General features: G+C 40.0%; 1 protein-coding gene across 1 annotated transcript in view; it reads left to right on the plus strand.

Annotated features, from left to right (window-relative positions):
* The window catches only part of DPP10 (dipeptidyl-peptidase 10 (non-functional)), a 74,079-nt gene extending 70,386 nt beyond the window's left edge, over positions 1-3,693 (plus strand). The window contains exons 21-22 of the mRNA XM_010001295.1: positions 1,062-1,135; positions 2,600-3,693. Coding sequence (XP_009999597.1) covers positions 1,062-1,135; positions 2,600-2,737 — 212 coding nt within the window. The 3' untranslated portion in view covers positions 2,738-3,693. The remainder of the gene's footprint in view (positions 1-1,061; positions 1,136-2,599) is intronic.
* Positions 3,694-21,419: the final 17,726 nt, after the last annotated feature.

Consider the following 21,419-nt stretch of genomic DNA (forward strand, 5'->3'; position numbering starts at 1 on the left):
TTTCCCTAACACTTTCCTGGTGAATTATCCCTGGTGGGATAATGCCAGGTTTGTTAGTCCTCAGTCTGGAGGGGCTGCAGTCAGAGTGGCCACACCACAGTTGGCACAGTGAGGGTGGCACCTGCCAGCCTGTCACCCTGGCCTAACTTCTCCAACCCATGTTATGGATCCCAAGTGCAATCAGAAGGGTGCAAGCACTGGCCCATGTTTCTCTCCAGAGGAGCAGGGAGAGCGACAGAGGAGATACACTGGGTGACTGGGCAGGCATGAGGGTCTTGGACTTTGCTGATTGTAAAAGGCAGAAGCGATTTACGCCCCTCTGAACTCGGCGCTAATGGGAATTCAGACTCTGAGAGATGTCTGAGCAATGCAGCGTGCTCAAGACTAGGACTGTGACTGCCTGCTGCCCTTGCTTAGTGTCCCATGTACTGACACCACCCAGCCCACCTGCAGCCTCAGCTCTGTGGGGTTAGGACATGGTAATAAAGCTGCTTGGTTTTACCATGCGGATGTGACTGATATATTGCAGGAAGTCTATTGCCTAAAGTGTAAGCTGGAATAACCCTGTGCAAGCAGTAGAAAATCTATTGTGCTTTCCTTGAACACAATTATAAACTGTCATGATGTTCAAACAGAATGGTTTTACACACCTCTAGACTATCACAGCATGTGTAAATGAAGAGTAGAGAGAGGAGTCCTCACGGACTGCCTGAAAAGCAGGACTTTCCTTGGGGCTTCCAGCTCCTCCAAAATCTCTGCAGTTCCACTCTGCATGGCTGTTACTGGTGAGGTTGTGCTCTTCTGACCAGAAAGACAGTCAACTTCAGATCCGGTAATGACAGATTGGTAATGTTTTCAGGCAAAGCTGGGTTGTAGTTGTTTGGTGTTTTTTAATAATTTCTTATTTTATTTTGGGGCCTGGGGGTTTGATGGTTGGATGTGCTGATCTTTGAGGTCTTTTTCAACCATGATAATTCTGTGATTCGGTGTTTCTGTTTAACACATAAATATTTCAAATTAACCTTAGCTTTCTCTAATGATATCGAAATGTTGTCTTGCAGCTAAAGTCCACTTCCAGCATACAGCAGAACTAATTAAACATCTAATAAAAGCTGGAGTTAATTACACTATGCAGGTATGTGCAGCCATGACATTTTCTATAGGCACAGTTCAACATTTAACCTCATGTTGCTATTTCTTCCCTGAGAAGGACCCTCCCTCCCACGGTGCCATTGGTCTTACCTGTTTACAGTTAAAGCATCCCATTTTCCTTACTGTTAATATGGACGTCAAGAAATACATCATCATGTTCTTCTGGGCAGTTTTTCCTCTGTCTTTTGTTCCACCTGTTTATGCTACACAGATGCTTTAGAGTCCATATGCTGTCTTTGTAATAGGGAGATATTACTACTTCGGTCCCTTTTAACCTAAGAGTCTTGGGTCACATGGAACTGATTTCCCCTTATTTTCAACATTTAAATGTATTAAAAGACAAGAGTGCTGTTCCCTCTCTCCATAGCCCTGTGGAGGTTGTGGGGAGCAGGCTGAGGAGAGCAGGACAGGACATGGTGCTGCCATACAGACTTACATGGGACCCACATGGAGTACCTGGATGTTTCTGGCTGAGGGATCCGGTTGCATTAAACCTTCTTTTGAATATCTTGAAACCCCAACATGGTTTCGGGTAACTCTCCCTGATGTTACACATTGCAAACTTCAAAGTTACTGAACCTTAGGTAAACCTGTAGTCTCCACTGAAGCTGAGGAGCCCATGGAATGGAGGAGGTGGTAACAAGAGGGTTAGCATCGCTTACGAATGCCAGAGGACTTGATGTGTGCAATCTGAGTGAGGTGGGATCTGTTCCATCTGTCCATGTGACTTCAGCTGAGGTGATGTGAAGGCCTGTGGAGAGAGCAAGAAAGAGGGATGACAGAGGTCTCAGAAGAGCCCCACTGAACCGTTCTTATGTCACCTCATGATAACCTGAGTTTGAGGAAACAGCTGAAGCTTTTTGCTTCAGGCCACAAGTCTTTTGTCCTAAGCCCTGTGGCCTGGACTTCCTCATCCAGCCTGCAAAGTTCTGTTCAGCCTCACTTGGGAGAAATTTCCAGTGTAATTTGAGTTCAGAGATAAAAATGCCCACGTGCACCCAAGGAGAGAGAGTTGATGGGCTTTAGATAAAACAGCAAGATACTTAAAAATATGAATAAAAAGACTTTTCACTGAACACTTAGAAGCTGCGATATTGAGAGGTCCCTAAAAGCATAAGGTAATTAATCCTCATGGATGTTAATGGGATTTGGAAGCCTAGACACTACTGAAAATGCCAGCTAAGGAAACTGTTGTGAGCAGAATGACTAGGAATATAAATTGTTTCACTTTTGCAGATCCCACTGCAGTGGTTGTTTTATGCAAGTTCAAATTCCAAGAGAATGAGTTTTACTTTGAGTTTTATTAGCTTTTTTGATGCCGTAAAACTAATGTTACCATCCTGTTGTCATCTAAAAACACTTTGAGGACCAGAGAAAGAAAATAAGAGCTGTAAATATTGAAAAGCTTTTATAAAACTATTTACTTTTTTCCTGTCTCCTCTGCTAGATCTACCCGGATGAAGGTCATAACATTGCTTCTGAGAAAAGCAAATATCACCTTTACAGCACAATCCTTGGGTTTTTTAGTGCGTGTTTAAAGGAGGAGGCACCAATTTTACCACAGGAACCTGAAGAGGATGAATAAGGAGGCCTATTTGTGTAGTGCTGAAGGGGACTTGCTTTGCAGCTCAATAAAACCCTAAATAAAAGTGACTGTAAGATTGCAGATTCTGCAGAAGCTCAAGGGCAGCTAAAGGATATCACAGTGGAACAGCACATTTACAGACAATGAGCTAATAAACTGGAATTCGACTACAAACTCCAAACATATTACCAAGGGACAAAACCTTTACCTTTCTGGAAGGTCACCAGTTGGTTACAGTTTCCTGGAAGAACTTAGTTTTGCATAAGTGTAGAGTTAGTGCATGTTTGTTATGTTAAACCTCACTGTTGGTTCTGTAAGTGGTTGCTCGTTTTTTAATTTAAAAGCACATCTTTATTCATCTTTGCATAATGCACAACCTATCATAAGTATTATGGCCACTAATCTTTTAAAAGGTAAGCTGCAACCTAACACTTGACTGTAATGGTACAAGAAGTGCAATTCTTTTGCTGTCTATTACACGTAAGAAACCACAGAGATAATAAAGGGCACGATATTTTCTCTAGTTTCTGCTCCAAGGGGATATATTGTCCAGTGCATCATATAACATTGATATTGAAAAATATTTTTCCCCCAATTTCAGCATTTGCTATTATTACAGTACCTACTAACCAATAAGGGACTTTCTGGTAGTGTGCTCTTGGTCTTTGTGTATATATCCAGGACTTCCTAAGCAGAAAATCTTTATGAGCTAGAAGAATTTTTTTCAAGACATAATTAACAGTTGTATTTAAATCAATATCTGCAATTGAAATCTTTCCCCAGTCCAAAATGTATCTATTGTTTCCTTAAAATCTGTTTGGGTTGTGTTTTGGTATGGTTTTTAGTAGTTACTAGTTTGCTGGTTACACTCTAATTTTAGAATATACTACTTTGTCACATGTAAATTAGATACATAAATATTAAATTATAGTTTCAGATAAAATTTATTAACAATGTGTAATGCCACTGAGTAATACTTTACTCCTCAAAAGAAGCTGTATTTTGTATAGTGCATCTTTCTTTTATTCCATCAGGTCTCAGATGTAATGTTAATGTTCATCATGGTGGCCACGTAGCTGGAACACTCCATTAGTTTTTATTCCAGAACAGCTCATTAAGTCTCATGCAACAGGATTGAGATTCAGCAGCATCACAAAGAAATGAAATGGTTTTCATTCAAGGCAAAGGAAGCTCCTGACAAGTGAAATTTTATTATTTATTCAGAGGGCGAGTGGCTAATACACCCATTTATTTGCCAAGGTGAATTACAGCAAGAGAAATTGAAACTATGAAATAAACAAGGCAGCCAGTTTGGGTTTGCAGAATATTAACTCTGATCACTGAAATCAAGTACAATGTTGACTTAATTTGAAATATCTTCCTGGAGGTATGTGAAAATTCTTGACAGATACTGTGCCACTTACATGAGAATAGCTGTGTTTGTTTCTTTCTGGATATATTCCAATTACTTTCCTACCCAATTAAGATTTCATTTCTTGCAAGATTAAGAAGAAAGTAGTTTTTTGAAGGTAACTTATGCTAAGTTCTGCATATTTTATGAAAAATGGGCTTTTATTTTTATTGTAATCAAAAAATCACCTGAAGCTTTTTACTCATTACTTTCTTCTGAAATATTTTCTTTCATGGTTAGCTTTTTTTTTTTTATGATGTAAAGAATTAATTTGTCTGAAAGGTGTGGTTTTATGGAACACGGGAAAATCTCTGTCTTTTAATGTTTAGTATTTATCTTGTTTTAATAGCAATGTTCAACTATTTTTCAATTAGTTTAATACAGATTTACTGTGCAATGATATCTTGTCTGGGTCCCAGTGTCACCACAAAGTGTAGCTTTACTTTGTGATATTAATAGTACATATGGAGTACATATGTATAGTATAGGTACAGTATATGGGTATGGAGGCCTCTATGTGCACTACAAGACCATACAAACCAAAACAATAGTAAGAAGAATTTTAAAAAAAGATTTTGCAATCCCTGTTTTCCACAGAGGAGCAACATTTTAAAGGCTTACGTTGGCTGGGGCTTCTAGGTTGTGATTTTATAAATTACACCCACTGCTTAATAAAAGCTCACCTGACAATACCACGTCTTTTCCTAACCAAACACAGTAAACTAGGTCCTAATCCTGTTTACTTCAAAGCAATGAGGGATTTTTCCCAATTTTAGCCAAACATACAGGAAGAGCCCCATAGCCTGTTGTGTGCACTGCTTGGACTGAGCTGGCTGTTTCTCTCCATCACAGCCACCAGGCACTCATGTTTGCTCCATTTCACACGTCTATTTTTAGTTACCTGCAAAAGAAAACAAACAAGGTTCATGTCTCAGCAACAGGATTATGCATTTGCTCAGGAAGTATCTCAGATCTGTGGAACCCACATCCTGTCTCCTCCTTTCCCTGTAGCTCTTTGTTTCAGGCCCCCACTCCCTACTCTTTCTACCCTAACATCTCACCTCCAATTTTGATCAGCTTACCACGAGGTCATGAGGACATGGCTTCTATAAGAATGCTTTTGCCAGGACTGGTATGTTTTAAAAGTGTGTTATCTGAAATGTGGGTTTTCTGTGTGGAAATGTGCTATGCTTTTTCCTGTTTTTAATGGTTCTCTCACTGTCGTACAAATACAGGTATTTTTCTATAAACATGTATACAAGGTTAAGCATCAGACCCAGATTAATTTGTTTTACTGACATTTTTAGGATTTAAATTCAGATACTGCAAAAATATTTGCAGATGCAGACTCCGATTCTAGTTAGACTGAAGAATTTCCTGCAAAGGGAGATGCTGAGGAGCTCTCCTCTTTCTGAACAACTCAACTATTTCTTCCACTTCCAGCACAACTGAATATCGTTATCTGTTAAAATATACATACATAACTAAAGGTAATCACTCATTAATTAGTCTGTGTGACCTAGAGTATTGATCAAGAATTAGTACACATTGCAAAAACAGCATGAAAAGTGTAGATTTTTGTCATAGCTTATCCATCGCTGAGCACTGTGATGACATTTTTTGACTGAAAAATTAGTTTGATTCAGCTGTCCTTAAAAAATGACACTTACTAGACTAGAGCTATTAATTTATGGAAAGCTAGGAAATCAGCATAACCATTTACTGCTTGCTAGAGCTTGTATCTACCTGCTTGATTTCCTCTCTCCTGTTTCTGCTATTAGGATTTGCAAAATCCAAGTAACCTCTAAGTTGTACTGAAATTTCAATTATAAGATTGAGAGTAGCTGCATGTCAATTAGAATATTTTTTCCAGATTGTTGAGTACACAGGCTGATTATATGTAAATTCTTCCTTTTTTTTTAATCTTTTTGCAGTGAGCATAGAAATATTTATGACCTGGTTTGATCAACGTCAACTGGGAGTTGTTGTTCCTAAGTTTTTGGCTTATGTAAATCTGCCTGTGTCTGAAAATGAAGATGATTGTCTCTGTTCTCTCAGCTCTGGCACTCGAGTATGGAGTCAGGTTCATTTAATTGAGAAATTGTGCCTTATAAGACAGGAGAGCTTGTATCTGTTCCGAAGCCAAAGGTTCTCCATGGAAACTTGGGAGTGTTGAGTATTAACTCCTTTAGTAAAATGCAGAGGATACAAGGTGTGACCTAGTATCCCTCCTTCCAGGTTTATTAGATGTTCATGAAGAAACAAACAAGAGGAACACTGGCCCAAAAAATACCCTGAGTACGTTTCTTTTGCACAGGCTTGCACACATAGGCAAGGTGCAGTGGTCCTAGCATTTTGTATTGACTTTAAATAACTCCTGCTCTCATTTTGGTGTCCTCTGGGGAAGGAAGAACCTCACCAGTAATGATTACTGGTGGATCTTCTTCAAAACATCTTTCAGTATAATTAAGATCTCTCCTCTTTTCCCTTTGAACAATATCAAGAGCACTTTAGAGAATGGGGAGCTTGTGAGATGTGGTTAAGTAGAGTGACAACTTCCAAGGTGCCTGGAGATGTGAAAAGAAAAAAAGGGTTTAGTTCAAGTTCTATCTGTTGCATTTCATACATGAAAGTCAAGATGGAGTCAGGCTTCAAGGAGGGAGGTGGATGACAATAGTTGCTGATTTACTCAGCATGGGATAACAGAACATGCTTCCCACAAACCTATTTGGCAGTGGTAAGTAAAGTAAATGCCTGCTTTCCAATGCCTGAAAATTAAAGTTCTACTAGATAAAGTTGATCAGGTATTTGGCTAGAATTCAAGAAAACAAACCACCTGAGTATGCAGTCCACATTTCCATTAAACAAGGGACTAGACTTTTTGCTTTATAATTAGTATAGAAATCTAGTACCCTACCTTTACATAAATCTTAACAATAAAATTGATTTAATAATGACTATACCCCATGACAGCATGAATGCTACACCCAGTTCTTTTTAAGGAAAACATCCCATAAAGTGCTAGCAGCCCATTTTTAGATTTCATGACCAAAGGAAAAAAAAGAAAATTTCTGATTGATAAACCAGCAGAGGCAATTTAATTGGTAGGAAGATACCTGGGGAATATTTCCCTAAGGAAAGTGATTTTTTAAAAAATGTTTTCTGCTAGAATGTATTTTGTGTCATTAGTGGGCTCAGAGTACAGCTGCCAGGGGCCTTCTAAGAGATTCTGGATGTTGACTTGCAGCTGGTGTTCAGAGGGCTCAGGCAGGGAGCAGGTACCTGTGCAGGCAGATGCAGCTTTCCAGGGGGGAGAATAATGGCCTGTGAGTTTAGTCTGACACAGTCCCTTGGGATCCAGGACTAGTCTTGAGGTTCCATGACAGTGAAGGAACACTGGAACAGGAATGCAACTGATGGCCAAAGACAAGAAAAATAAAAGGTTTTGGAAAAAATGACTAAGCAGTATGGTCTTGCTATTCTCCAATTAGTGACAGGTGTGGGGGGAGCTTGGACAGGACACTCAGTGATGGGCTCAAATGCTCTCCAGCTGAGATACCAGCTGGCAGAAATTAAAGCTTTGGCAGTAAGTGCTCTAACACCAGTGTGAAGAGGACGAGAGGGAAAGTATGCATGAACAGAATTTTTTTGTTTGTTAATACTTTAGAAGAGTTGCTTTAATAAGTGAGCAAATCCTTCAAAAATTATAACAAAGAGCAGTTCAGTCCTGAGGAAGAGTATTGGTTTGTTCCAGCAGCAGCACCTACCATCCTTTTCCTGACATATCCATCTGTTCATGAGGATGTTTTCACCACCATTAGGAGAGAGGTAAGTGTGTTGTGAAGTAATAGTCATTTTATTGCAGTATGTTGGTCTCTCAGGGCTTGTGCTCTAAAGTAAAGTGGTGTAGTGTGCACCACTACCTTAGAGGTAAATGTAGCCAATGTTTGGTTCAGTAAACTTTAAGGCAGGAGGGCCAGAACATCCAGTTATTTTCACAGAAGAATAGTGAATTACATGTAATCACATGGATTTTTAGCCCTGTGTTTAATTTAGGTCCTATGTTACAGATAATCAGTAGACTCTAGGAACTGTTAAATGTAATTCTATATTTGAAATAAGCAAAGTGAAATCTTTTGTTTTGCAAAACAGTGCAAATTGTTATATTTAAATCTACTTACACTGTCAAGGCAGCTGTTTTTCCCTGTGGTTGGCTACATTTGTAAGGCTGGTGGTTGGTATTTTTTAGTTGGGATGGAAATGGTATTGAAGCTGGACAGAGGGGCTTGTCTGCTTGTGTAAGAATTGCTTGTGGAAACACAGTAAGTGTGAACGCTGGTAAAACTTTTGAAGGAGGTTTTATAGAACATGAAAAGTTTGTTACTGTAAGAAGCTGAGGACAACAAAAGTAACACTGTTATTTGGCAGTGTCATCAGAATTAAGTAAGGCAAGAGAAAAACCAGTGTGGAAAATTGGCTGAGGTAGAACTTTAAGGCTTGTAAAAGGAGCAATGTGAGAGTGTATTGTGTGTGTTTTGTAGCTTTTCTTTATCCTACATATTTGCGTTTAAGAGCTTGTTTCTGAGATGGGGCTGGAAGCAAGGTGGTTGTTCAGATTTTTCCAACAGGGACCTGTAGGACTATAAGTTCATTTTCTTTAGTAAAAAAAATTAAAGCTAAGAGTGCAATTTAGAAGATTAGCAGTAACAAATTGGAAGAGCAGGAGACTGAGCTAATTGCAACAAGTGGCACAGTGCTTCATGAATAGGCCCCCCCTGTGGGGAAAAAAGACCAAGGTGCCATTTACCCTGAGTGAAAAAACTGAGATGTAGTTCATAAATGTGATTAAAATGTGTCTTAACATGATGTGATGAGAAGGCTTAAATCCTTTAATATACTACTGAGTAGTCATTAATTATAGCCAAACTTGTGAGGCTGAGTGCCAAATGCATCCAGTGCTATGTAGATGCACAACATCTGACAAGAAGACTATGTCAGAGTCTTCTTTTAGTGGTTGATTTGCTTTCCTGTGTCACTAGAGAAGGAAGAGTTAAAAGAGCACCCATGGGGGGGAGCAGTACCCCAAAGGCCTCCTTGAACAGAGGAGAGAAGGAGAGCTGTGGGGTTGAAAGGAGAGCCTCCTTCTCTGCTTGCTCTCCTTGGGAGCAGAGAATCTTTCAAGAGAAGGGTTTGGGGTGATAGTTGAGTTTGGGGGAAGTTGGTTGTCAGATCTCCTCTCATGCCCCTATGAGGCTCTTCTGGAGAGGGTGGGTAATGAAATCCTGCTCTTCACAGGGAGCAAGGAGGGAGTAGATTGTCCTGAATTGCACCCTGTGATTTGCTCATGACCCTGAAGTGTTTAGGAAAGTGGTGGTGCTGGAGTGTAGAAGAGGGCAGCTCTTCTGGTCCCTTCCCTGTGTGCTGAGCATGGAAAGAAACCTTGTGGGACCAGCACTTCTCTGCCTTGTGTCATGGACTGGCTAGAGGCAGAGCACTGTGAGGGAGCCACTGCTTTCTAACCCAGCATAACTTCTGATTATTTGCTTTGTTCTTAATATTGTTTTATGTTTTCAATAATTATGTTTTTTTCTTGGTGTCTCTAAGATGCAGCACAACTTTATGTATATCAAATCAGTTTTACATTTTAACTGGATCTGTGTGTGTCAAAGCAAAGAATAATAACTTAAAATACAAAGTCACCCCACAGAAATATTTGTGGAGTAGAACAGGATGTCTCCTACTCAGTGTAGGAACAAATTCAGCTGATAGGAGGGAAGAAGCTAACAGATTTCTTGCAAAGAAAATTTGGAATCTTACTTTTATTCTAAACAGGGCAAAAAACTTAAGGAAGGAATAAATAAACACAGAAACCCTTGAGCCTGACCTATTTAAGATTTTGAATGCAGGAAAAAAAAGTTACATTGAAAATGTTCCTAAAAAAGGAGTTTTGTGGGTTGTTTCCTCACCCCCCCTGCCCCTTGTTTTAAAACAGGAGACCAGCTGTCTGCTGTCAGGCTGGTTTATGGCCAATGCAGCATGATGTTCTTTGGCAAAGTATGAAAGAAGTGCTTTGGTGAGGAGAGGAGCAGAGTCCTTAAATGCAGGCTGTCCTGGATGGACCAAGCAATAGTGAACTCTCAGTAAGGGACTTTCATGTGAAGCATCTGGAATGTTCAAAAACCCTACTTGAATGGTGGTAAAAGGGAACTACAGCTGAACTGAGCCATCCCTGAACAGAAGGCTTCTCCCTCCTTTTAAAAACAAAACAAAGCTTTGATTGGGGGATTTGAAAACTAAATCTCTGTTCAAACATACAGATTTAAATTGCTAATCTGGGTTGGTTATGGATGATATTTCCAGGTAGTTACTATTCTACAATTAACTGTTAATATTACTGTGCCCACCAAAAATGTCCAGGACGGAAAGGGGGCAGAGGCAACAGATATTTGGGCTCTTACAAGCAAAGCAATATCATTGCAGCCTTGGGTGCCACCCCATGCGTGTTACAGGTTGCATCCACAACAGACGGCACATGCAGTGCTGCAGACTGTGCTTAAGATTCATCACTTAGGTCTTAGATTTTCCCTCTGTATATGCATTATTCAAAAGCATTCTGGATCTGGTGGTGGGAAGGGGTATTGCAGGGAAGGTCTGTGCTCTGGTCTGTTGAGGTCAGCAGATCATGTAAATGCTGATTGAAGCCTCTTCTTTCTCCTCAAGAAGAGCTAGTACCAGGCTCACAGGGATATGCTGCAATAGGCAGTTCAATAATTTGTATAAGGATTTTTTTAAACATGGTGATGATAAGGCAGAGAAATGTGTGGTGCATCTTGAGACAGCAGAACTGTCAGAGCTAAACACAGATTTTGGAAAAACAGCTTCCACGCTTGAATTGCATATAGAGTCATAGAACTGATCAGGTTGGAAAAGGCCCTTGGGATCAGAGTCCAACCATTATATGGTGCTTTGAAAACATTGCTATGGATAAGTCCCATAAACATGGTGTTTTTTATAAATATTTTGGGTTTATAAAGGATAACTTTTGTGTTAAGGATTGATTTCCTATCACAGTCAGAATCTGTGTACATAGTGTAATAGCCAGGCCCTTCATCTTCCCAAAGAAACCTTCCTACCTATACAGCACTTCTCCTTGCCACAGCTGACTATGTTCTTCCTTAATAGAATTAAAAAACCTTCTAGTGTGGTTCACATACAACCAACCAGTGTTCATAGAATGGATTGCATTGGAAGGGACCTTTTAAAGATCATCCAGTTCCAACCCCCCCTGCATGGGCAGGGACACCTCCCGCTAGACAAACTTGCTCCAAGCCCTGTCCAACCTTGGCTTGATCACTTCCAGGGATGGGCCTTCCACAGCTTCACTGGGCAATCTGTGCCAGTGTGTCATCACCCTCTTAGTGAAGAGCTTCTGATATCCAATCTAAAACTCCCCTTGGGGCTGGGTGTGCTGCTGAGGTGCATGTTACTAATGTAAATCTGTGATGGCCCTGTGGGATCCAGTGTGTTAGTGCAGAGGGTGGCAAATACTCTCGTTCATGTTTTTCTTATCCACTATTGGACATGATAAAATATACCTCTTATGTATTTATTCTTAATGTCCTTGAAGAATGCTAATTGTAAATGTGTTTGGGGAGGATTGTAAAATTGCAGATCCCCCATTAGGTGGGCAGCTGCTGCAAGCAGCATTGTTGCATATTCCCTGTTTATTTCCAGCTGAAGTGGTACAAAGTAGAAGCTTCAGATCTTGCTGGCAGGGACCTATCTTTGCTGTTTGATACTAGAGAGGACGAATGACACCACATGTGCTTTGTCTCCTCTGAGGTGATGGATTAAGGGTATCTGCTCTATCTAGCCCCTTCGGTCCATGAAAGATGGAAAATAAAAAGCAAGCTCAACCTCTTCTGATAACTCAGTTTAGGATTATGGTTTTGATGAAAAAATAATGCACTCAGCCTGAGGACATAAAAATAAATTGAGTGATAAGCATCTCCTTTTGGGCAAAACAGTATCTTTTATAGTTTAATCCATCTGCAGAGTTAACTTTGACTGTGAATTAGTATTTTTCAGCATATGAGTCTTGGTTCCTCTGTTACTGTCATAGTGTGAGTACAGCACCCTGGGAACGTAAAAGAGCATATTTCAGAAGTACTGATATGCAGAACTGCATTATAAAGTATGGCTAGTGATCAATTTGAAAGATTTAAGATCGCTTTTCTAGAGTTCTAGTTGAAGCTTGTATTTTCTATACATATAAATATTGATGTTGTTGCCATGGAAGCCTTCAGTTCTTCATCAGTACCTATTCTGGGTTTTGCTTGGTGGCAGATTTTGGGATGGGGGGAAATACATGAGTTAACTGAAACCCAAGGAACACTTACACTTAAGATATGTGTTGTATTGTTGACCTGCACTTCATCCAGCTGCTGCAGTAGGGGTCTGGAGCTACACTTTGTAGAGGAAGAAAAACATCTCAATGCCTGCTGAGATAGCTTGGTATCTTCCCATAGAAATGTATGAAAATATCTTGATACTAATTGAAGTTACCTTGAATGTGAGAGGGGATGCATGGAAGGAATGGAAACAGGTTTTCAGTTTTCCCTCCATTGTATCACTGGTACAAGTTGCTTATTATGAATGGTTATGGATGCTGTACTGCTTTTGCTCTTTGTCCCAATTAACATGCCACCTTCTCTAAATAGCATTTGTACAAATGTTGCTGTGTGTGGCCACCAAATATCACTGCAGCTCAGCACACACAGCACAGTTGGTGGGTTTATTTTTTCCTTATTATAGCACTAAATTGGTTATTTATACATTGATTATTAGAGAAAGTTCATCAATTTAATGCTGTAATAAACTTGGCATTGAGCATAGTTTAAGACATGTCAGAGTATAAAATCTTCTTAGGGCTGGACATTTCTGGATTGCAGAATGAAAACTAAAAGTTCTTTGTGACATTTAATGACCATATTAATGTCCCTAATAGTAAATAGAAAGGTAATTAAGGTGGAAGAAAGACCCCAACAGAAGTGGTTTAAGCAATTACAGTTACGAAGGTAAAAGAACACATCCATCTTGGGGGGAGGGATCTCAGATTGTCCAAGTAAGTTGATTTTTCAGATTATCAATGTCTCATTTAAGTATGTCTAGCTTTATGATGTAATATATGAACTGGCATATATGAGCATTTTAAGAGATGCAGAGAGTTATAAAATACACTGGGTGATGCAGAAATGTATTTGCAGTTGATGTAGATACAACTACAGAATATATTAACATGGATGAGAAAAAACAAGGGGGAACGAGGTTTTATATGGTTGCTGCTTTGTGGAAGATCTGTGCTGGACCCAGGTTACTGGAGAATCTAAGACCAAACCTAAGAGGTTTATGTATAGAGAGGAAGGTTATACTTGTGGAATAGTGTATTTGTAAAACTATCAGTTTGTAGTACAAAAGGTTGGATGATCTTATAGCAAAGTTGATGGATAAGAAGCCAGAGGCACAGATCTGGTTCTGCTACTGTGTTGTGGGGTGTTTAGATTAAAAAATGAAGAAGCTCCCATGTCACAGTATCTGCTGTTTCTGCAGGTCTCTTCTCTATATGTTGATTTTCTAGTTAATTCTGGGCATAAAAGATCTCTTATGTAGATGTACAGGGTATAACATGCTCAGGTACCAGGGTCAGGATGGTAAGACTGAGGTAGCGAAACTGGAAAGATACATTTTCTTTTTTAATTAATACATCTTATGGAAAAGGGCAAAAATCAGGAAAGTGAGGCTGCTGGAGGATGACTCTGACAACATCAGCACATCAGGGAAGCCTTCAGAGCATGAGACACATTTTGTTCGGCTCTGCACACCACTGATTGCTGTTTGCAAAGAAAGAAGAGATAAAACCTGCCCTGTCCCTGTTTCCAAGGGACCAAGACCCAAAATAAGTAGTTTTAGAAGGGCTTTCTTTTAGGCCTCCAGCCAGAATATTTCTGCCTGAAATGGAGAAATTCTACAGCTGAGTATCTGGTATTAAAAGTGGGTTTGAGGACTGAAAGTAAGTGATGCAGCTGATTTGGGTGGGCTACAATGCTTTGATTGTCAGAAAGAAAGGTTCCACATCCTATGTTCATACCTGGATGAAAAAGCCAAGTGGCCAGACCTAGCACATGAATAAGCCAGCTGTTAATGACAAGCTGTTGAAAGGCTGCAAGAACTGGTCAACTGAAGTAAAAAGCAGTGTTCAGTGCTGTAGGAATTTGCAACCACAGCATGGGTGACCCAAACATCTTGATTTAAAGCTGGGTCCTGAGACAGGAAATATGAGGGCCATGCAAACCTCAGCCAAGAAGGGGGAGAGCAAGTCTGCAAGTAAAGGAGTCTTCTTAAAATTTCATGCTCTGTATCTACTCTCCAAAAAAGGTTCACTAAAGAACCAGAGGGTTCCTTACATTGCTTAATACTTGCATCTCAGAAGTTTATTTCTGTAGAAACAAAACAGTAGGCCTCATTCAGAGCTTGCATCCTGTCCTCACCTTCCTAAAATCCACTTCTATTTGGACAAGTCCTGTAATAGTCTTCTCTGTACCAAGATGAAAAGGTGACCTCAGTCTGTGGAAAACAGCCTAGTAGGGTCCAAAGGTTCTGAAGTTTTCTGCACCCCTCACAAACACCCTGCTTGTCCAAACCACCTTCATTCCTCTGCTCCTTGGAATCTTCTGTGAGGATGTGCCTAATACTTCTGTCATCTTGTCCTTTTTGTCACATGTGGTTTTGCAGCTCTAGAACAATATTATCTCTTGCTAAATAGCTGAAAAAGTGCTTGTGAATTGTTTATTCCCCTCACCTCCCTGACACTCCTCAGTTATCTTTCTGTATTTAAGTATTCTGTTACCTAACATTTGTGCTTTTCCTTAATGTACATTCTACTTTTCAGAAAAACAAGTTGAACTGTTCTCTTTGTAGGTGAAAGCATTTTCACAAAGTGGGTCAAAAGAAGGCAGCTCAAACTTCTCTCTCTCTCCAGGTGAATGCAGTAACACTTTACTGCACATCTCAAAATCTTTACAATATGAAACAAATTCTGTTGGAGATCATAAACAGTAAAAGCCCTACTTTTATGATGAAGTACTCTACCCAAAGAAAAATATCAAGAGAATTCGTCTGTTCTGTTCCTCCTCCCTCCCCACACATGTGCAAACATTTTGTCCTTCAAAACCAGACGGGGCTCTGCCATGAGCTCCTTACAGTGCAAGAAATACATAACCCACAGGCTTCTGATGGATCATTCAGAAAAGAGAGAATGTGACAATTTAATTTGTTTCTATAGCAATTACTTTAAAAAGTAATACACAAAGCATCAAGGCTTAATTTTTCTCAATGCAATTGCACTTAAAACCTTTTCAAGCAAATGCTTATCCTGCATGACTGTTTGTCTTGACATCATCACAGTTGGATTCCTGCATATTAATGATAGCTAGGCTTCCTTTCCAAGCCTCTCAATCAGCATGACACTTACATTTAGAGCAGCTGAAGGAGGAGTATGGAAATTGTCCTCTCTCCCTCTCTGTTAACCCTCCTTAGCACCATGCTTGTGCTTTCTGCTGGGATGGTCAACCTTGCTGCACCCCACCATCAATCAGCTCTGCAGCCAAGAGCTCTGCAGTGCTGTGTTAGCAAGCATAAATCCTGGGCGTATGTGGCTTTATAAGAAGTCTTGTAGCAGTGTCAGGGATTCTTAAAGGGCTACATATAAAGCTCTGTGAAGTTAGCAAGTGACTTTCTATTGCCTTCAAAGGCTTTGGACCTGTACTGCTCTCTCACCCTAATGCCACTCTGCCCTAGTCTGGTGCAGATCGTACAGTGATGATATGGAAGGAACCATGTTGATATTATTACAAAATATTGGGACAATACTATAGAGTTATTTTCTTTGAGAGATATTGATCACCTGTTATGTTTGCTAATGAACTTTTCCCAGCATCTAAATGTCCTGAGGGAGCTCAAAGGTTCATGATATTAGTCAGCTGCACTTGGGTGAAGCCAGTGCAAACTCTGGGGATTTTGGGTACTGATGGATGCACTGTTGTTCTCTCACTGCAGATCTCTATGTGAGGCACTAACTCCTTCCATGGCTTATTCCATCCTGGAACTGGGGAGGTCTGTGCTGTGTGCTATGCACATATTCTTTCTGCCAGAATGAAACTAAAATGTGGGGATTCAAGACTTGCTTCCCCCTTTGTAAATAACCTCTCTAAAGAGGAATTATAAGGGTCACTAGGGTCTGAGCCAATTTAGTTGGACTCCTTTTACCAGTTTCCCTGATCCACTTCCCTGGGGAGATTATTCTACTGGCTGATTGTTCTCAGTGGTGTCCCATAAGAATCTCCCCAGGAGTAATTTATACCCTTAAATTCAGAATAAGAACACCTGACTGCTGGCACTCCTGTTTCCCCATATGTGAAGCAGAAAAATGGGCAGACAGTGCTGTGAAAAAGCACAAAAAAAGAAATAGGGGTGATCGATGTATCTTGAATACCTTAATGTATTGGCAAGTTACCTACTCATGATATACTGAGTTTTTGTGAGGGCAGGGGCAAAGGGATTAAGCAAAATAAACTGTCTGCCTTGTATGCATGGTTAAATAATTATTTGTATTGATTCTTAGGGCATTTATGTTCAGCAGAAGTGCAGTGCGTTACCACAGTTGCTATCACTCTGTTTTATCAGAGTGTGGGAATAAAAGGCAGGAGAAACTTGCTACTCCCAGCTGAGCATCTTCTCCTGAGTGCTTGGTGAGACTGGGGTGTGGGATGGAAGCTAAACAGACTGATGTGGGTTTCTTCTGAATGGACAGCCTCACTGCTGACAAGGTTCAGTGCTGTGCAGAACAGTAATTGTTTAGCAAAAGAAAAGGAAGAATAAGCAGCTATTGTGGTAATTATGTGGCTCAGAGAAAACTTAGCAGACAAAACTCCATTTTCTTCAGTGGCTGCAGCAGCAAAAGAAGGAGGTCATGCACACAGTCCAGCTTCTACAGATGCTGTTCTGCACTCTGAAACAGTTCCTTCTGGGCTGGCCAGAGAATGGAATTGCTCAACTTCTACCTCCAGAGGTGTTTACTGTGTGAGCTTTGGGAAGACAGCCTGTTGTTACTGGGTAAGTAGAAAGGCTAACCATGTGCTACGCACAGTTATGCTGACTGATGAAGTGACACAAATCCTGTTACTTGCAGCCAAGAGTGTGGATGTGATTGGGTTGGATTCTCTTTTTTCTACCATCTGCTGTAGCTATTTCAAGTTGCAAAAGCCTAAAAGCAAGAACTACTTCACCTAGAATGTCTGCAGTGCTTTAGTGGTGTTGTGTTGGAATTTATAGAAATGTAAATGAGCTTTCAGATGTAATTTGTAGGAAATCTGATGTTCCTAAACAGCAGAATTGTTTCCAAAGCCACAAGGTAAGTGCTGCTTTAGGGTGGATTTGTCAATTTAGGCTACTGAGCACAAATAAGTATGTGTAACAAACTGATTCTGTTACTAGTTTGGCTAGTGTAATTTTTCCATTTAGTTCTCTTGTTACTTGATTTGCAACTGCAAATTCCCATTCGGTAAAGCAGTGGAAGGGATAGAAAGGAGAGCTCACTGTCAACATTAACACACATGCTTTATATGTGCAAGATGATTATCTTTTGTAAATGAGGGTCTGGATTTTTGGAATGCAACTTCCATCTTAGGGTATAGATCTGCATTTCCTTCCAGTATCCAGGAGCAGCACAGTTGATGGTACCCGGAGAGTTTTGCTTCACTGAATAAGTCTTCAAGAGCATGTATGACACTTCAGCAAGCAGTAGAGATTCTCAAAGTTTAATGTAGGAGGAATGATTAATCTGCCCTTCGTTTCATTCGTCTTCTTTGTCTTACAGCCATTTACTGAATAAGTGGACTTTAATCCAAATAACTTGAGGTTATTTAAAATACCAGATTGTCTAGAGAATATGCTTTTGGAAGGAAACCAGTCTTGATTTGCAGGGGTCAGGAGTTACTTTCTACTCTACTTTCCCTAAGCAAAGAGGATAAATACCATACAGGCTTTGGTGAAGAGGTGCCAGTTTTCAAGAAGTTAATGCTTATTTCTTGGATCAAGTAATCAGGGAAGCTGAAGGAGGAAAATGAGATTATTTATTTGTAATTCATTGAACCTTGCATTGCAAACTAGTTAAAAGGTAGGAAAGAAAGGTGATGATGCATTATCAGGTTGTAGTTACCCCAGTAAAAGCTCTGTTGGATTCTGCTCTGCTCAAGGTATCCATAATGATCAGAAAAAGAGACCAAAAAAATTAAGCCAAGAAGATAATTGGGCTAATGATAGAAAATTGCTTTGTTCTGACCAACCCAAAGCTGACTGCCAGCACATAGAGAGGGATCCTGGAATCCTGGATGACTGGGCAGTAAAACTGCAGATGAAATTCAGTGGCAGTAATGCCAATTAATGCATGGAGGGGGAAAATAGTTATATTTTTTTGTGCATAGTAGGCTCTGCACTATTACTGTGCAAGGGAGAGAGCATGAAGCCATTCTCAACTGTTCTCTGGATACTGCCTGGAATTCAGCAGCCACAAGGGCAAGTGAAGCGCTGGGGATTATAGAGGAGGCATCAAGAACAAAAAGGAGAAGCTTATTATGCAGTTGTAGAAATCAGGTTTTTAGAAAAACATCCAGCAATCCTGAATACCATGTGCATTGTTATCCTCCCTCAAGAAACACTGGTAGCCAGAATTTTGGAACATTTACTATACAAAGATGATGCCCCAAGCAAGTAAATATGTATGTTATCAACAACTACATCTGGAGACCTTGGCCAATAAAGATTTGCTAGAAATGTTTTCTGGAAAGTACACTCATCAGAACTGACCAACAGTGGGAATAAATAATAGTCCATTGCCATGACTGTTACTAAAATAAGTGGAAAACTGGAGAAATTTGGTCTCATGAGATTGATTATTTTTCCAGGAAGTTTGTGGATTTTTATCCAAAATGCATGTATCAGTTTATGCATTTTTATCCAAATTTTTATACTACTGTGAGAGAGGTGATACAGGATAGATAGATGGAGAGACCTGGCATAGTTGGCTTTGCATGGAGAGTTAAAAATTTGTTAAGAGCGAAGGGAAATACTTGGTTTGAGAGATACTGTGCCCTACAGATTGTGGCATCTTTGCATTACTTTCTAGTGGCCTGGTGCTGTTTCCCTTGCTGTTTATTTCCATAAACACTGTCTTTGAATTCCTGCTGCATCAGGCACATGCCAAGTGCTACAATGATACTGCTCCCTGGAGTGTCACTCTTAGAGGGTTTAATCCCTTGTGTAGCATCACAGTAAATGTCACACTACTTCACTGACATCCAGGGATGTTCCCAGTGCTTTATATTCTCGTGTAATTTCAATATATTTCAGCACTGTACTCAGCAAAAGTCAAGCTTTTACATCAAAATAAAACAGATACACAGAAGGAGCAGCAGGGTAGTCATACCTTTGCCATACCATAAGCTAACTAAAATTAGTTAAAGTTCATACAGGCAAATAAAAATCTAGGTTATGAAATGTTGTTTAATACCACTATTTGTTTGATCTCATTTTATTGATTTGCATAGTGTGATTCATAAGGAATTCCCAGTACTGGCCTGGAATCACATGATAAATTTTTCTGGATGAGGCAAACTGGAAGTTAATACAACATTAAATAATTGGAAATGTTTTCGATACCGTAAAAGTAGAATGGAGAGACACTAAATCATGCTGTCAGCTACCTCCTTCCTCATGCTGGTAGTCAGTGTTAATACATTATCAAAGTGGTAATTTTTCAAATACTTTACTGAATAGCACCTATCTGTTTTGGAGCAAGAAATGTGTTGAGGAAACCAAGATACAGAACTAAACTTTTCAAATGAGTAATGAAAGGTCTGTTTATACTGCAGGTAAAAGTAAAATAGACATGATCTGTGGCATTTGGACAAAATGAATACACCTAGAAGTGTGAAGTGTCATTAATTTGCTATGACTCCTGATCCAAAGCCCAGCTACACACAAGAAGGAATTGCTATTCAGTATCTTGTAAGGGAGACTGGGCTGCTTAAAACCGCTGATGGAAAAGTTTCAGATCAGGTGACCTTCCAGCTGGGCAGCTCAGGCACAACACCTGTAACCTGCAAATCCTCACGACAAAACAGTTATCTTTGTTCAGCAGTTTAGGATCAGAGGGTCTTCAACGTATTTAAGGGCTTATTTACCCACTAAAGTAGCAACGCACCTGAAGTTTTCTGAACACCAAAGGTATTTCCATCACCCAGGTTCAATTTCTGCATGTCTAGGATGCAGGAACTTGACTGTCTGCTCTTCTTGTGGTATCTCTCCAAGACATGACTTACAGGGTCATGGAGAGATGGGGTTGGCTTGGAATGCAAATTGGGTGAAAATTCAGCTTCTCATTAAGAAAATGGTTGTTTAAGTGAGTGGACGTTTCTGTCCAGTTGAAAATGTTTATAATTTTAAAAGATTTTGGGTTAAAATATTTTTTATTGCTACTAAAATGAGCGACCATTGCCCAGTTTACCCATTATGTGAATCCAAAGAAAGAAACTTGAAAAATTACTAAAAATGAAAGATCAACAGAATGTAGCTTGAGAGCTTTATTTTTACATCTGCTTAAAATCAACTAGCTGTTGAAAGGTTTTGCTCTTGAAACCGGGAATGTTTTTGTTCCTGCCCCCAGTGTTTCTTCAGAGATAAAGAGCAGCAGTATGTCCTTGGCTTGTGTCATTTCTTGTAGACTGAAGAGATCAGGAAAAAGTTATTTAAAAGCCTTTTTCAAAAAGGCTCAGCTTTGTCCTGCCTAAAGGCAGTTCCATGAAAGAAACTAAAATCACGGTAGCTGAAATAATGGTGCAAGGAGGTGCTAAGGAATTTATATCAATATTTACAGGTGCTTTAGACCCAAGCACAATTGTGGGTAGTCTATATAGCAGAAGATGGTGGGGCCAATTCTGACCCTGGCACAGTGCACTTAGCCTTCTCTGGGAGACCTTGGGCCAACTCTGCAGTGGGTTTATAGGTCCCACTGTGAGACAGACAGTATGTATGATGCTCTCTGAAGCAACAGCAGGCCTAAACTAACATGCCTCAGCTGTCACATTGGTTTCTTGGGACATTTTAAGACACAGGGAATGGGCTTTCAGTTGCAGTGTACATAGCCTGTTGCTCTTT

Source organism: Chaetura pelagica, unplaced genomic scaffold, assembly GCF_000747805.2.
Source record: "Chaetura pelagica isolate M959 unplaced genomic scaffold, ChaPel_1.0 scaffold381, whole genome shotgun sequence".
In the NCBI taxonomy this organism is placed as follows: domain Eukaryota; kingdom Metazoa; phylum Chordata; class Aves; order Apodiformes; family Apodidae; genus Chaetura; species Chaetura pelagica.